The sequence below is a fragment of the Coregonus lavaretus genome (assembly GCF_964263955.1).
Source record: "Coregonus lavaretus genome assembly, contig: HAP1_SCAFFOLD_9133, whole genome shotgun sequence".
In the NCBI taxonomy this organism is placed as follows: Eukaryota; Metazoa; Chordata; class Actinopteri; order Salmoniformes; family Salmonidae; genus Coregonus; species Coregonus lavaretus.
Window position 1 is genome coordinate 1 of NW_028158672.1, and position 16,954 is coordinate 16,954.

Here is a 16,954-nt window from a genome sequence, read left to right on the forward strand (position 1 = left end):
AGCCGTTTCACATGTCTGATCTAGTCCGTCAAGGCATTGATGATTAGGACTAGATTCTGTGAGACGACTTGTGGTCCAGAAGGACTGGGTTGAGAAAAACTGTTAGTCAAAACAGCTTTAGACGTCAGTGACACTGTCACACCCTCACAAGAAACCATACCCTCTGCTGTCTCCATGGTTTCTCAGTCTGTAATGCAGCTAGCCTCCCTGTAAAAGTGCTCAAACCTTCTACATAGGCTCCTTTGCAATGCCTTCATTAGCAGTACATAAGCATTCATAAGTGCCTATGTCAGCAGTCACTGGTTGGCATCTCACATCGTGTCACTTACTGCAGATGCCAGACCTTATGTCAACCTGCGGCTACTGACTTATAACTCTCAATGTAGTGCTTATGAAGGTGTGTGACTGCAGTAGATCTTTCATGTTGTCATCTTGACACCACTAGCTGACACTAATCTCTTTCTATCTTTTTCTGTGTGTCTTTTTTTTCTGTTCTCTTCATTTCTTTGTGTCTGTCCGTCTGTCCGTCTAACCCCTCCCCACCCCTCAGCTGCCACGGCAACTAACCCCTGACCTCTGTGCCCACTGATGACTCGCCCGTCTCCGCCCGTGGCTCGCTCGTTGCCATGCTCTGGACAGCAGCCACGCCCCTCCCCCAGAGTCACCTCTGCCTAACCAACCAGAGACCAGCGGCCATGGTAACGAACCTTCAGGACCCAATCAGGACCCAGTCACCAGCCATGCCCACCCAAACACCACACTATCAAGCCATGTGCCCGTTCTATAGGGAACCCCACAGCCAAACCACCCAACCACAATCCCCTTTAACCAAACCACAACTCCCCAATCTGCACTGGTCAGATAGCCTGGCTCTATACCTTGCCCTGCACTGAGTCGATGTGGAACTATAATATTATAATAATTCAATAATCCTAATAATAACAGTCATTTTTGTGATCATTATTATACTTATCGAGAACACTGAACCTCCACGCCCACTTGTCTGTCTGTCCCTGTTCTCAAAACGTCACTGTCACACAAAATGTTACTTAAATGGGGTTTACCAGGTCACACCAATTTCACATTATGTCCTCTCTAAGACGAGTCTCGACTGTTGCACCATGCCTGCCTTTCTACAGTGAGCTGAGCCTATCTAATGGGAAAGATCTGCGTTCTCCAGGAAGTCTCAACCATAACATTACAGTATTATATAAATCCGGAGAACAAAGTGCCTTAATTTATTCTAATAGAGAGATCTGTTACAGACCAGCCTTTTTATGAAGGGTTTATAATCTCCATGAAAGAGAAATAACCTGACGCCATCGTTTCTATATATCTCAACTCAGTGAAAGAGATGTGGTGTATTTTACAGAAACCATCTCAATGTTGCGGTTTAACTTAAACCCACACGTTTATGTATGGGTTGATAGTGAAGTGCCAAAAGGGTCAGTTTCTTCCGTTAGTACAGTAGGACCTCCTCAGAACAGTATTAATGTTGTGTGTTTATTTTATTTGGGGGAGTGATGTTTATGTATTTGTGTGCGTGTCTGCCTTTGAGAACGCACTCCATCGCTTAGTGTTGTGTTATTAGATGTGTGCGTTGAGTGTTACATGCCCTTGCTCCAAACTCGCCTCGCCTGTTTTCACTCCACACAAACCGTCTCCTTCAAGACAAAACATGGACAATACTGTACATGTATAACATCTGTAACATCTCTTTATAATGCAATTTTATATTTTTTATGTGAGAAATAACATTAAATTATGTTTTCAGATAAGAACAGTATACCTTACTATGAATATATTTTTTGATTCAGTTTAAGAGCTAACATTGCCTCCAACCAATGTGCCATTCACCAAGTGTCCGGAGAGTTTTTAAAGTCCTGTAAATACTGAAAACGTTCAAATATTCTGGAAAATTCTTGTCTATCAAGTTAATCTCAGTGTTGCTTACCTTCTGTAACTTCCGTATGTAAAGAAGGATTATTAACTCTGTAGTAGTGTATATTAATCTACTCTTTGTACTAACTGACCAGTCCTGTACTTTTAACCTCTACTCATATCTGTCTCTGCTTTGGTTTCTTTAAAATATAAAACTGTGTGAATCTGAGAATTAAAAAGTGTGTTGTTGTTGTTTTAACTTTTTAAAAGCTGGTAAAAAAAATAACTATTTGTACTGGAAAACGATAGCATATTATTAAACTGGTAGTTTAAAAACAACTAACAAACCTCGTCACTTTTTCTCTGTAGCTTCTAAAGTTTCCTCAGAGCTTCCTTTCTGCGTACTAATCTTTGACACACTGCAGATACTATTGGAATACACTTAAATACTTTAGAAATAAAGTACGCTAGACATACACTTGTTCCCCCTTTCCCGTCCTCTCTCTATGGCTCTTTCAATCAATCAATCCATTTTATTTTATATAGCCCTTCGTACATCAGCTAATATCTCGAAGTGCTGTACAGAAACCCAGCCTAAAACCCCAAACAGCTAGTAATGCAGGTGTAGAAGCACGGTGGCTAGGAAAAACTCCCTAGAAAGGCCAAAACCTAGGAAGAAACCTAGAGAGGAACCAGGCTAGACAGATGTTAAAAAGGAGATTCCAGGATGAGGAATCTGAAGCAAATCAATTGTGCAACCTATACTCACTCACTCACTCACACCTACCTACCCCCACACACACAAATATGCAAACACATCCCCTGTAGCTCAGTTGGTAGAACATGGCGCTTGCGACGCCAGGGTTGTGGGTTCGTTTCCCACGGGGGGCCAGTATGAAAATGTATGCACTCACTAACTGTAAGTCGCTCTGGATAAGAGCGTCTGCTAAATGACTAAAAATGTCAAATCTGCTGAGCGAACTATACTGGATCACTGTGGCTCTCCCTAACGTACAGTATCGCTCTCATTCCACGGTTAACTACAGCCATGTGTCATATTTTAACTGCTGTACAGTCTCTAAAACTGCACTGACAGAGCTAGACCTATAAAATATTGCTTTGACAGGGCTGTCAGTGGGTTGTTCTCTCCCTCTCCCTGCCCTTCCTGCACCCTCTCTGGGTGTAGCGAGGTAATTGAGCCCCAGGCTTGGCTCTGGGCCTGTGTTCCGGATACTGCCCCTGCAGCTGTTGGGGGAGAAGGAGCATGATCTGGCAATCCACTGGACTAGAGTGTGGGAGCAAGAACATCAACATGACATTCCTATGGAAGGAGAGAGGGCTAAAAGAGAAAGATCCAGAATGAGTGAGCGGGAGAAGAAGAAATACTGCGTCATTTTTCCATTTTGGGGGTTGAGGCAGAGGCACTTGTCAGAAGCATCTAGAACGCTGTGTGTGTGTGCTCTCTTGATTTCAGCTGTTCCTGTTTTGTCTGTAGTTGTATGATGTTTAGTCCAGGATCCAGTGGTGGGAAAAAGTACCCAATTGTCATACTTGAGTAAAAGTAAAGATACCTTAATAGAAAATGACTCAAGTGACAATAACCCAGTAAAATACTACTTGAGTAAAAGTCAAAGTATTTGGTTTCTAAAAAAACAGAAGTGGCAAAAGTAAATGTACTTGCTAAAATATACTTGTTTTTTTTGTTCACGGATAGCCAGGGTACACCTACACTCGGACATCATTTACAAACGATGCATTTGTGTTTAGTTAGTCAGCCAGATCAGAGACAGTAGAGATTACCAGGGATGTTCTCTTGATAAGTGTGTGAATTGGACCATTTTCCTGTCCTGCTAAGCATTCAAAATGTAACGAGTACTTTTGGGTGTCAGGGAAAATGTGTGGAGTAAAAAGTACATTATATTCTTTAGGAATGTAGTGAAGTAAACGTTTTGAAAAATATAAATAGTAAAAGTATTTTAAACCACTGCCAGGATCTCTCAGACCATCGCCAGACCATGTGGTAAACGACTGTCCTCTCTGTCTAATCTAGCCTACAGCCAATACTAGCCCATAGCTTCCAACACTCGGATAACCATGTCATTGCTACCTTGGAAGGAAATTCCATAGAGCAAGTCAAAACTTACAAATATCTGGGAGTTTGAGTGGATGAGAAGCAGAGCTTCACTAATCATCTTGAGAACCTGGTAAAGAAGCTCAAGTTGGGCCTCCCGAGTGGCAGTGCTTGAGGTGTCACTACAGACGCGGGTTCGATCCCAGGCTGTGTCACAGCCGGCCGAGACCCAAGAGGCGGCGCACTATTGGCCCAGCGTCGTCCGGGTTAGGGGAGGGTTTGGCCGGCTGGGATTTCCTTGTCCCATCGCGCTCTAGCGACTCCTTGTAGCGGGCCGGGCGCCTGCAAGCTGACTTCAGTCGCCAGCTGGACGGTGTTTCCTCCAACACGTTGGTGCGGCTGGCTTCCGGGTTAAGCGAGCAGTGTGTCAAGAAGCACTGCGGCTTGGCAGGGTCGTGTTTCGGAGGACGCATGGCTCTTGACCTTCGCCTCTCCCGAGTCCGTAGGGGAGTTGCAGCGATGGGACAAGACTGTAACTACCAATTGGGGAGAAAAAGGGGTAAATGTACAAAAAATTAAAAGAAGCTCATGTTGAAAATAGGTTTTTATTACCTTCATAAGGCTTGTTTTTCTTTGGAGGCCAGAAAAGAGCTGATACTGTGTACATTCCTGTCTGTGTTGGACTACAGTGATCTAATTTATATGCAGACCTCAAGCACTACCCTGAATGCACTTGATTCTGTGTATCATGCAGCCCTTAAGTTTGTTACCAACCAAAAGTGTCTGACACATCACTGTGATATCTATAGTGCTGTTGGCTGGTCTTCGTTGACTCTATGTAGGCTTAAACATTGGTATACTGTGATCTACACTGAGTGTACAAACATTACGAACACCTTCCTAATATTGGGTTGCACCCCTACACTTTTGCCCTCAGAACAGCCTCAATTCGTCAGGGCATGGAATCTACAAGGTGTCGAAAGCGTTCCACAGGTATACGGGTCCACGTTGACTCCAACGCTTCCCACAGTTGTCAAGTTGGCTGGATGTCCTTTGGGTGGTGGACCATTCTTAATACGCACAGGAAACTGTTGAGCATGAAAAACCCAGCAGTGTTGCAGTTCTTGACACAAACAGGTGCGCCTGGCACCTACTACCATACCATAGCTTGAAACACCAGGATCTTGTTTCCTTGGAGGAGTTTAAAAGTTTGGTTGACTCACATGTTACTGAGGAATGTGATTGTCATTAGGACTTGATGTGGTGGTACATATGATTGATTTTTTATCTACGACGTTTGAATGTTTCTGTAATTGTAATGTATGTGTGTCTATGTTTAAATGTTGTTTATGGTGTGTCTGAATTATTATGCCTGATATTTGTCTGAAACATGGTTCCCCCCTGTCTTGGTTGGACCAGGTCTCACTTGAAAAATAGATTTTTATCTCAATGAGACTAACCTGGATATATAAAGGCTAAATAAAATACAATTGTAAAACACACAACACTGAGCCTGTTTAAAGAGCCACAACGTTCTCTTCTTGTCTCTGTGACAGCAAGCATAAACACCAGGGTCCTGTTGAGGCCCCTTTCTGTACTGGCTTAGTTCAGCTTTAGTTCAGCTGAGAGAAAAGAGAGAGGGCCGAGATAGCAAAGACAGAGAGAGAGGGAGGGAGATCTAGCAACAAGTGTGCATGTGGGAAAGAGAAGAAGAAGAAGATTGAAGATGACGTCACAGCTATTTTTCTCACATACACCATTTTTTGGGTTGTGCCCCCTCCTCCCTCCTGGTGATTGGCTAAGGATGAGCGAGCCTCTTGGTCAGTCCGTGTGTGAGTGTGTGTGCGAGACTGAATAGGGTATTGTATGAGGCCAGCGGGTTCACGTATCTCCCATACAGAGACAACAGTTACTCACAGACTGTGCCAGGCAGCTTGAACACACACACACACACACACAGCAACAATGACAATCTTCATCGCTCCACTTGTCCACTTGGACTGGGCTGAATACACAATAACACAAGGCTGCTACAGTGGCTGCATCTAAATATGACGTTTTTTGTTATTTGTGGGGCGTTTTTTAAATCACAATAAATGTATTTAGCATCCCTCTGACCCGCAACAGATGGCCGGACTGTGTAGGCCAGGCCCACACACACTAAGGAGGGCGCAAGCCAAAAGATTTGTGTGTGTATGCAAAGCAAAACAGATTAAGAGTGAACAAAGACCTGACACCTAACACACATTAAAGTCTAATCAAAGAGAGTACTGGTGGTCTCCACAGTCTGGTCACAGATGAAATGGGAATTAAAGGGAAGATGAAAGGAGTTAGTTATTATAATCTTTGGTCTGGTCTTTCGGTAACAGATGAACTGGCGTTGAGCGATTTAATGTTACTTTGCTGCCATCTAGCGTAATTGATCAGTACTTTAACTGACCCTGTGATGTCATGAACTGTCGCAAAAGAAAATATCGGACCCTTTACGTTTCATTTACATCTGAATGTGTGGCGTTTGTAATTTCAGTCATCTAAAATATATTTTTATATGGTTATAGTCCCGTATCAAATTCAAACATTGCTTTATTTCACCCTTTTTACGTTGAGTCATTCACCTTAATGCTGTGTTTACCTTTTTTTTACGTAATCACGGGTGTGGTCGCTTTACGGCAGAGCGTGGAGGTCAGAGAAGCATGATAAAAAGCGAACCCAACCATCCATTACAAAAAGCTGATCAGTTCAATACCTGACTACTTACAGTAAGACAGTGTACAAACATATTGAAACGTAAACATATTACTGCGTTGTAGATACCAGGAAATATCGGTATAGCTTTTCCAACGAGAACTGTCGGTCCCTCGGATTGCATCATAACGTTTGGTCTGCTAGGCTAGCTAGCTAGTTCACCCAAACAGGATCTCCAGTCCGAAGCATTTGCCGGGTGAGTCTCCAGATATTCCCCAGAAATGGACAACAACGCCCCCGGATCGGGAGGGAAAGGCGGCTTCGGGAGTCTCTTTGGAGGCGGCGAATACTCTAACACAGAGCTCGCCGGTGTCCCATGTAAGTGTCTCTGCAACTTGATGTATGTACTTAGCTAGCATGCTAACTAGCGTTAGCTAGAAAAGTTGACATCAGTTGACATCACTAAGGTGGCTAAGGTTTATGTTGAATGTGACAACTGTTGTGTTGTCCAATTTTCTACACAGTGACTGGAATGAGCCCCCTGTCACCTTATCTCAATGTCGACCCCCGCTACCTTGTACAGGTAAGAGATTCTAGCTAGCTAGCTAGCTAGTAGTATACATTTGACCTCAATCAATGAATGTAAAATTGATTTGTGACATTCCCACTAACAAGTCGACTAAGATCACAGATGTTAACCAGTGTGTGTGTGTGTTCCAGGACACAGATGAGTTCATCCTGCCCACAGGGGCCAACAAAACCAGAGGGAGGTTTGAACTAGCGTTCTTCACCATCGGGGGCTGCTGTATCACAGGTGAGACACATCCTCCCTCCCTCCCTCAGTTTCTCTGCCTCTCCCTCTCTCATCTGTCTATCCCTTTCACTCCCCCTCTCCCAGATGAAATGATGTTGTCTGCTTGTATCTGATTCTCTCTGCCTCTAGGAGCTGCGTTTGGGACAGTGAATGGTCTGAGGATGGGGTTGAAGGATACGAGAGAAATGGGCTGGACTAAACCTCGCAACGTCCAGTAAGCACACTATGTTCCTCCAGTAGTATGTGTCTTTGGTGTTATCGCGTTGGAGACAGGTCTTAGTCATGCTAATAGAAATGTTCTATGGTATGGTGCTCTATATACTGCTCTCTGATTGGCTCGCTTATCTGACCTCTGAACTTGCCCTCAGGATTCTCAACATGGTGACCAGACAAGGTGCATCGTGGGCCAACACACTGGGCTCTGTTGGTGAGCACTCACGTCTTCCTCTCTCCTCATCGCTTCTTCATCACCATGCCAACCAGGTGTCAGGGTCTGCTATCCCTAGTATTATTGTATTAACCATGGTGTGTGTGTGTGTGTGTGTACAGCGTTGTTGTACAGTGTATTTGGCGTGGCCATAGAGAAGGCTAGAGGAGCAGAAGATGACATCAACACTGTGGCTGCTGGGACTCTCACAGGCATGCTCTTCAAATCCACAGGTAGGTGTGTGTGGCCTGTCTGTGCATCGTGTGTTAGAGAAATGTACATGCTGAGATGGAGCCATATAAACACCATCGTCTGTCTCATTCAAATCTTATTGTGTGTGTGTGTGTGTTGTGTTTCAGGAGGGCTGAAGGGAGTGGCGCGTGGGGGTCTGGTGGGGTTAACCTTGTCCGGTGCCTACGCTCTCTACAGCAACTGGGACCATATCAGAGGTGGCTCCTCCTCTTCAAGTCTCTACTGAACACGCCCCCGTCTATTTGGTTCCATCCAAAATGGCACCTTATTCCCTACTTGGTGCACTACTTATGGTCAGATCCTCAGGGAATAGGGTGCCAATACTTAAACCCCTCCCACAAATATCAGCCTCTCCCATCTGTTCACTTCCTAATTTGAAGGGGTTCTGGGATATTGGAGGAATGACTGAGATGTCATTAAACCATGGACTAAATGACCTCCAGGAAACACTCCTCTGTCTACACACAACTGCCCCTGCTGCCCCTCACCCTGTGACAGAGCCCTGTCGCTTTGGGGTACCTCCCCTCTCACCCCCACCGATCTGAAAAGCTATTTCCAAGGGGTTCATGTGTTATTGTATTGGGAACTGTTTTTAGAAATGTATCTTGTGTTTATATTATTCAATGCTGCGTCCAGTAGCCTGGAAGAGAGTAAAGTCATGTTAAGAGTATGTACTAAGCAGAGGGCGACTGGGGTCCTGTTGTAATACTTTTCACATGCCTCCTCTCTCCCTGCGAAGTAATCACTGATCTGACATGACTGGAGTGATGGAAACAATGCAGTGGAAATCTGTTTACACCGATCCAGTCAGGTCCGATCAGTGATTAATTAAGAGGGGAGGGGTGAAGGAATGATGCATTTGAAGACCTCTGCTGGTGTTACCGACTGGGTATTTAAAGGGCAACCCCTCCACTCTTCAACCTCATTTTCATTATCTCCAGCACAATACCAGCGTTAACATTATGTGAAAACGGCACATTTCTAAGTCTTGTATGGGGGGGAATTAAGTTTAAAAGTTCTACTCGACATCATCAAAAGTGATTTTCAAACACTGAGGTTCGCGGTGACGTGGGAAGCAAGAAAATACCGCCCTTGGTCTAGAAACTCGTTGCCTGTTTTGGAAATCACTGTTTTACCCTGTGATGTCACAGAATCTTTTTTTTTTTTTAGGACCTGATGTTTTTAACCACAGATCATAGAAACACACTGTTTTCACATGTAGACACTGGTTTGGTGCTTGACATGATGAATAGGAGGTTGAAAAGTGGTGGAATTGCCCTTTTAAGATGTAGCCCACTTTACATTTTAAGTAATTTAGCAGACGCTCTTATCCAGAGCGACTTATAGTTAGTGAGGTCATACACAATTTTTTTTATTTTTATAATAATATAATAGTAATTATATATTGAGGTCATACATTATTTTTCATACTGGCCCCCCCGTGGGAATCGAACCCACAACCCTGGCGTTGCAAACACCATGCTCTACCAACTGAGCTACATCCCTGCCAGCCATTCCCTCCCCTACCCTAAAGACTGTCAGCTCCCTGAGGTAAAGCCAAGGGGTTAGTACAGGGTGCTAAAACAAGTCTTCTCAGGCAAGGTTATTCATCATCTAAGCATGGTCCATTGAACCACCCCTGCCACACTGGGCTCAGACCCAATCAGAGAGCTGCTGGAAACCATGATTGTAGTCATTTGTCTCGTGACGATTTGGGTTGTAGTCCTTCAGATACGGAACCACGACTCTTCTCATCAAACGGAAGAGCAAAGAGACTGTTGTAATGCATATATTCATAGTGAGTACTGTTTTCCTGTTAGTTGGACTTGATGCTGGCCTGTGTAAAAGTTACCTTCAAACAGTACTGGAAGTGTATGTATTATCTTTGTGTCGCCTTGCCTGTTAAATTCACTGTAAGAACAATACAACAAACATTGGAAATAAGAATATGTTGCCCTGGGTCTTTGTCAGTTGTGCTCATGCTGTTTATATGGTGAAAGCCTGTAGGGGGGGATATGCTATTGTGACCGACAGGGTTTGAACTGCCACAACCTCAGCTACACACTTATCGGTCAGTAAACTAAACTAACAACAGTAGTGTTCTAGATTAGGAAGAAGAGCTTCACAATGTTCTGCTTTTTCTGCTGACTTTATTGGGTGACAGACTGCATGATGGGAGTTGTAGTCAGGAAAGAGTACAAGCAGGAAGTGGTTGGGGACGGGGTGAAGGTAAAGGTGTCATCAGTGCCATATAAATTGCAAATCTGTTCCTTTGCATGCACCATTAAAATGGGAGAACTTGATTCTGAATGTTTACATTTAACAGGACAAAATGGATAGGTTATGGACATAGAACAACATTGAATCATTGACATGAGTGTGATTACGAAACAAACTGTCCTTAACATACACCAGTGGAGGCTGGTGGGAGGAGCTATAGGAGGACGGGCTCGTTGGAATGGAATACATGGAACGGTATCAAACATATGGAAAGCACGTTTGACTCCGTTCCATTTCAGCCATTACAATGAGCCTGTCCTGTAGCTCCTCCCACCAGCCTCCACTGACATTCACATTCAGTGGATAGAGAGTTCTGAATAACAGATGAACACACAACTCAACACAGCTGACAACATAATGACAGATGGCTTGATTAATGAAATGCTGATCAGCGTACATTGGTGCATGTAAAATGTTTTAGTCTTTTGCCACGTTGAAGACAACTGGGCTACTCGGAAAGCTCCGACCTCAGTGCTTTTAAGACAACTGGGAACTTGGAAAAAAACAGCTCCGACTGGGAAAAATAGTTTTTTTAACTGTCATCCAAGTCGGAAACTCGGGAATCATCCTAGAGCTCCGACTTTCCACCTTGAAGATCGCTGACGTCACGATTTTACCTTGTTGTTTTGAAAGCACCATTTATTGATTTATTCAAATATTGTCTGATGTCAATGTAGTGACTCACAGGTCAGGGTCACAGCGGGGATGGGGAGAGGTTGAAGGGGGCGGGGTTAATATGGTACCTCTCCCCAAAAAACAATGCTGTAGTTTGGTGGGTGCAGAGGGGTTGTTAGGTTCTGTGTGTGTGTGTGGTCTAATGCAGGAAGAAGTCTCTGATGCGGGTAGCCTCGATCCAGGGGATGTAGTTGGCGGTGCGGGTGAACACGCTGGGCTTGTTCTCCACGGTGCAGCCAATTGGGCCGAAGCTCACCACACCGTGCACCTCCCACCTGTCACGCCCCAGCTGACAGAGCAGAGGACCCCCTGAGTCACCCTGAAAGGGGATGTGGGGGGGACATTGTTAGATCACATTCCAATGTTAATACAAAGTACAAGTATGTATTTCTTTCTCCTCTCTTCCTCCTCTCTGTCTTTCCCACTCCTCCCTTCCTCCCACCCTCCCTCTCTGTCCTCATCTCCCTCCTCTCCTCCCTCCCTTTCTACCTGGCAGGCAGCAGGTGGTCCTTCTGTGTCCCTTCCTCCCACCCTCCCTCTCTGTCCCCATCTCCCTCCTCTCCTCCCTCCCTTTCTACCTGGCAGGCAGCAGGTGGTCCTTCTGTGTCCTTTCCTCCCACCCTCCCTCTCTGTCCCCATCTCCCTCCTCTCCTCCCTCCCTTTCTACCTGGCAGGCAGCAGGTGGTCCTTCTGTGTCCCTTCCTCCCACCCTCCCTCTCTGTCCCCATCTCCCTCCTCTCCTCCCTCCCTTTCTACCTGGCAGGCAGCAGGTGGTCCTTCTGTGTCCCTTCCTCCCACCCTCCCTCTCTGTCCCCATCTCCCTCCTCTCCTCCCTCCCTTTCTACCTGGCAGGCAGCAGGTGGTCCTTCTGTGTCCCTTCCTCCCACCCTCCCTCTCTGTCCCCATCTCCCTCCTCTCCTCCCTCCCTTTCTACCTGGCAGGCAGCAGGTGGTCCTTCTGTGTCCCTTCCTCCCACCCTCCCTCTCTGTCCCCATCTCCCTCCTCTCCTCCCTCCCTTTCTACCTGGCAGGCAGCAGGTGGTCCTTCTGTGTCCCTTCCTCCCACCCTCCCTCTCTGTCCCCATCTCCCTCCTCTCCTCCCTCCCTTTCTACCTGGCAGGCAGCAGGTGGTCCTTCTGTGTCCCTTCCTCCCACCCTCCCTCTCTGTCCCCATCTCCCTCCTCTCCTCCCTCCCTTTCTACCTGGCAGGCAGCAGGTGGTCCTTCTGTGTCCCTTCCTCCCACCCTCCCTCTCTGTCCCCATCTCCCTCCTCTCCTCCCTCCCTTTCTACCTGGCAGGCAGCAGGTGGTCCTTCTGTGTCCCTTCCTCCCACCCTCCCTCTCTGTCCCCATCTCCCTCCTCTCCTCCCTCCCTTTCTACCTGGCAGGCAGCAGGTGGTCCTTCTGTGTCCCTTCCTCCCACCCTCCCTCTCTGTCCCCATCTCCCTCCTCTCCTCCCTCCCTTTCTACCTGGCAGGCAGCAGGGGTCCTTCTGTGTCCCTTCCTCCCACCCTCCCTCTCTGTCCCCATCTCCCTCCTCTCCTCCCTCCCTTTCTACCTGGCAGGCAGCAGGTGGTCCTTCTGTGTCCCTTCCTCCCACCCTCCCTCTCTGTCCCCATCTCCCTCCTCTCCTCCCTCCCTTTCTACCTGGCAGGCAGCAGGTGGTCCTTCTGTGTCCCTTCCTCCCACCCTCCCTCTCTGTCCCCATCTCCCTCCTCTCCTCCCTCCCTCTTCTACCTGGCAGGCAGCAGGTGGTCCTTCTGTGTCCCTTCCTCCCACCCTCCCTCTCTGTCCCCATCTCCCTCCTCTCCTCCCTCCCTTTCTACCTGGCAGGCAGCAGGTGGTCCTTCTGTGTCCCTTCCTCCCACCCTCCCTCTCTGTCCCCATCTCCCTCCTCTCCTCCCTCCCTTTCTACCTGGCAGGCAGCAGGTGGTCCTTCTGTGTCCCTTCCTCCCACCCTCCCTCTCTGTCCTCATCTCCCTCCTCTCCTCCCTCCCTTTCTACCTGGCAGGCAGCAGGTGGTCCTTCTGTGTCCCTTCCTCCCACCCTCCCTCTCTGTCCCCATCTCCCTCCTCTCCTCCCTCCCTTTCTACCTGGCAGGCAGCAGGTGGTCCTTCTGTGTCCCTTCCTCCCACCCTCCCTCTCTGTCCTCATCTCCCTCCTCTCCTCCCTCCCTTTCTACCTGGCAGGCAGCAGGTGGTCCTTCTGTGTCCCTTCCTCCCACCCTCCCTCTCTGTCCCCATCTCCCTCCTCTCCTCCCTCCCTTTCTACCTGGCAGGCAGCAGGTGGTCCTTCTGTGTCCCTTCCTCCCACCCTCCCTCTCTGTCCCCATCTCCCTCCTCTCCTCCCTCCCTTTCTACCTGGCAGGCAGCAGGTGGTCCTTCTGTGTCCCTTCCTCCCACCCTCCCTCTCTGTCCCCATCTCCCTCCTCTCCTCCCTCCCTTTCTACCTGGCAGGCAGCAGGTGGTCCTTCTGTGTCCCTTCCTCCCACCCTCCCTCTCTGTCCCCATCTCCCTCCTCTCCTCCCTCCCTTTCTACCTGGCAGGCAGCAGGTGGTCCTTCTGTGTCCCTTCCTCCCACCCTCCCTCTCTGTCCCCATCTCCCTCCTCTCCTCCCTCCCTTTCTACCTGGCAGGCAGCAGGTGGTCCTTCTGTGTCCCTTCCTCCCACCCTCCCTCTCTGTCCCCATCTCCCTCCTCTCCTCCCTCCCTTTCTACCTGGCAGGCAGCAGGTGGTCCTTCTGTGTCCCTTCCTCCCACCCTCCCTCTCTGTCCCCATCTCCCTCCTCTCCTCCCTCCCTTTCTACCTGGCAGGCAGCAGGTGGTCCTTCTGTGTCCCTTCCTCCCACCCTCCCTCTCTGTCCCCATCTCCCTCCTCTCCTCCCTCCCTTTCTACCTGGCAGGCAGCAGGTGGTCCTTCTGTGTCCCTTCCTCCCACCCTCCCTCTCTGTCCCCATCTCCCTCCTCTCCTCCCTCCCTTTCTACCTGGCAGGCAGCAGGTGGTCCTTCTGTGTCCCTTCCTCCCACCCTCCCTCTCTGTCCCCATCTCCCTCCTCTCCTCCCTCCCTTTCTACCTGGCAGGCAGCAGGTGGTCCTTCTGTGTCCCTTCCTCCCACCCTCCCTCTCTGTCCTCATCTCCCTCCTCTCCTCCCTCCCTTTCTACCTGGCAGGCAGCAGGTGGTCCTTCTGTGTCCCTTCCTCCCACCCTCCCTCTCTGTCCCCATCTCCCTCCTCTCCTCCCTCCCTTTCTACCTGGCAGGCAGCAGGTGGTCCTTCTGTGTCCCTTCCTCCCACCCTCCCTCTCTGTCCCCATCTCCCTCCTCTCCTCCCTCCCTTTCTACCTGGCAGGCAGCAGGTGGTCCTTCTGTGTCCCTTCCTCCCACCCTCCCTCTCTGTCCCCATCTCCCTCCTCTCCTCCCTCCCTTTCTACCTGGCAGGCAGCAGGTGGTCCTTCTGTGTCCCTTCCTCCCACCCTCCCTCTCTGTCCCCATCTCCCTCCTCTCCTCCCTCCCTTTCTACCTGGCAGGCAGCAGGTGGTCCTTCTGTGTCCCTTCCTCCCACCCTCCCTCTCTGTCCCCATCTCCCTCCTCTCCTCCCTCCCTTTCTACCTGACAGGCAGCAGGTGGTCCTTCTGTGTCCCTTCCTCCCACCCTCCCTCTCTGTCCCCATCTCCCTCCTCTCCTCCCTCCCTTTCTACCTGGCAGGCAGCAGGTGGTCCTTCTGTGTCCCTTCCTCCCACCCTCCCTCTCTGTCCCCATCTCCCTCCTCTCCTCCCTCCCTTTCTACCTGGCAGGCAGCAGGTGGTCCTTCTGTGTCCCTTCCTCCCACCCTCCCTCTCTGTCCCCATCTCCCTCCTCTCCTCCCTCCCTTTCTACCTGGCAGGCAGCAGGTGGTCCTTCTGTGTCCCTTCCTCCCACCCTCCCTCTCTGTCCCCATCTCCCTCCTCTCCTCCCTCCCTTTCTACCTGGCAGGCAGCAGGTGGTCCTTCTGTGTCCCTTCCTCCCACCCTCCCTCTCTGTCCCCATCTCCCTCCTCTCCTCCCTCCCTTTCTACCTGGCAGGCAGCAGGTGGTCCTTCTGTGTCTCTGAAGCCGGCACAGATCATGGAGTCCCTGACACGTTCTCCCCAGAACTTTTTCTGACGGCAGGTCTTGAAGTCGATGATGGGCAGACGGGCCTGGTTCAGAGCCTCAGCCAAAGACACATTCTCCTTCCCACCTGGTACACAGACAGGGAAACACTACAGGATTACCTTTACGTAACATTCTTGTTACTACTGAACACAACCCTGGTCAATGCTCTCTTGTCCTCAATTTTAGTTCACATAAGTGGTTATAGTCTCCCTCCAGCCTCCCCCTCAACCCGTGTGCTTCCCTCCACCATCAACACCCCTCAACCCTTGTTCCTCCCCTCTCCTCCCCCTCTCCTCCCACCTCCTTACCCCGAGTGTCTCCCCAGCCGGTCACCCAGCAGTATTGTCCAGGCTTCAGGTTGATCTGTTTGCGCGGCAGGCATGCGTAGCGTATGTGGTTGTTGGGCACGATATCGGTGGCAGCCTTGACCAGGGCGATGTCGTAGTCCAGCTCGCTGTGTGTGGGGTAACGGAAGTGCTCGTGACGGTAGATCCTCTTCACCGGGATAGTCCTCTCAGGCTTCTCGGAACGTTTCAGCCGGTGCTTCCCCAGGACGATCCTCCAACTCCCAGCATCCTCGGCTTTACCCCTGAGACACACAGCATGGTGGGTAACTGAGTTCACACAGGGTTCAGACTGAAACTGTCACATTACACACAGGTCATCGACTAGTCCTTTATGTTTTCTCATAAGTTTTATTGACTCTCTCTACTCTTAACCGAGTTATGGTGTATGGGTTAGAGATTAGAGCACTCCTAGGGTTTATTTCTAGTTCAGTTCATGAGTGGTATCACACAACATTATTGAAATGGCAAATCTTACTTCTGGAGGCAGTGTGTCTGTGTGTTTGTATTGTCTGACTGGTCTTACTTCTGGAAGCAGTGGGCAGCAGTGAGGACCCAGTTCTTGTGGATGAGAGTTCCTCCACAGACGTGGATGTAGTGCTTACTGCCTCTGGGACGAACCTGAAACACACAGGTACCATTAACCCACAAGCAAGACCTCCCTTTTAAAGTAACTGTCCAGTGTTTCCAGATTTCTATGAAATATGACCTGCATTTAATTACAATATGAGTGAAATAATTGTCCTTCCAAAAAATGGCAATTAAGTATGTTAAAAAGCAGCTTTTCTGTGTTGGAATGGTGTGGGCGTACCCCAACAACAGAATGGTGTGGCCGTATACCGGTCATTAAAAATCTTCATGCGAGTAGACTGCTGATTGGCCAGCTCAGCTAATGAGCTAACATGACATCATGTTCTATTTAAGCAATATGGCCCGTGGAGGTGTGGTGCCTTATTGCTATTATAAACCAGTTACCAACATAAATATAACAGTAAGCAAGTAGTTTTGTGTCATACCCATGATATATTTAAGCAATAAGGCCCAAGTGGGTGTGGTATATGGCCAATATACCACGGCGAAGGGCTGTTCTTAGTCATGAAGCAATGCGGAGTGCCTGGATACAGCCCGTAGCCGTGGTATATTGGCCATATACAACAAACCTCTGAGGTGCCTTATTGCAATTATAAACTGGTTACCAATGTAATTAGAGCAGTAAAAATGTTTTGTCTTACCCATGGTATACGGTCTGATATACCACGGCTGTCAGCCAATCAGCATTCAAAGCTCTAAGCACCCAGTTTATAACACCCAGTTTACATAAACTGGGTGTTTCGATCCCTGAATGCTGATTGGCTGACAGCATTGGGTATCAGACCGTATACCACGGGTATGACAAA

At 48.6% G+C, this 16,954-nt stretch overlaps 2 protein-coding genes across 2 annotated transcripts; one reads left to right on the plus strand and one right to left on the minus strand.

Moving 5' to 3' along the window:
• The first annotated feature begins 6,623 nt into the window (after window positions 1-6,623).
• LOC311123698 (mitochondrial import inner membrane translocase subunit Tim23-like) lies at window positions 6,624-10,068 on the plus strand. The gene is made up of 7 exons (XM_084197942.1): window positions 6,624-7,015; window positions 7,162-7,220; window positions 7,358-7,451; window positions 7,581-7,665; window positions 7,820-7,878; window positions 8,001-8,111; window positions 8,238-10,068. The coding sequence occupies exons 1-7, from the start codon at window positions 6,919-6,921 to the stop codon at window positions 8,354-8,356; spliced, it is 624 nt and encodes a 207-aa protein (XP_084054068.1). The 5' UTR covers window positions 6,624-6,918; the 3' UTR covers window positions 8,357-10,068.
• A 1,156-nt stretch (window positions 10,069-11,224) lies between these two features.
• Window positions 11,225-16,178, minus strand: LOC311123697 (chymotrypsin-like elastase family member 2A; the record flags this gene model as incomplete). Its single annotated transcript, XM_084197941.1, has 4 exons — window positions 11,225-11,404; window positions 15,135-15,298; window positions 15,522-15,802; window positions 16,084-16,178. Coding segments are annotated over 4 exons (720 nt in total), but the record flags the coding sequence as incomplete, so codon positions are not given.
• Between the last annotated feature and the right edge of the window lie 776 nt (window positions 16,179-16,954).

What these genes read in the sequence shown, in the direction of transcription:
- LOC311123698 (XM_084197942.1), top strand. Translation starts at nt 6,919, where the DNA reads ATGGACAACAACGCCCCCGGATCGGGAGGGAAAGGCGGCTTCGGGAGT. An exon ending in AGAGCTCGCCGGTGTCCCAT is followed by an intron (nt 7,016 to 7,161) that starts GTAAGTGTCTCT and finishes TTTTCTACACAG; the next exon opens with TGACTGGAATGAGCCCCCTG. An exon ending in CGGGGGCTGCTGTATCACAG is followed by an intron (nt 7,452 to 7,580) that starts GTGAGACACATC and finishes CTCTGCCTCTAG; the next exon opens with GAGCTGCGTTTGGGACAGTG.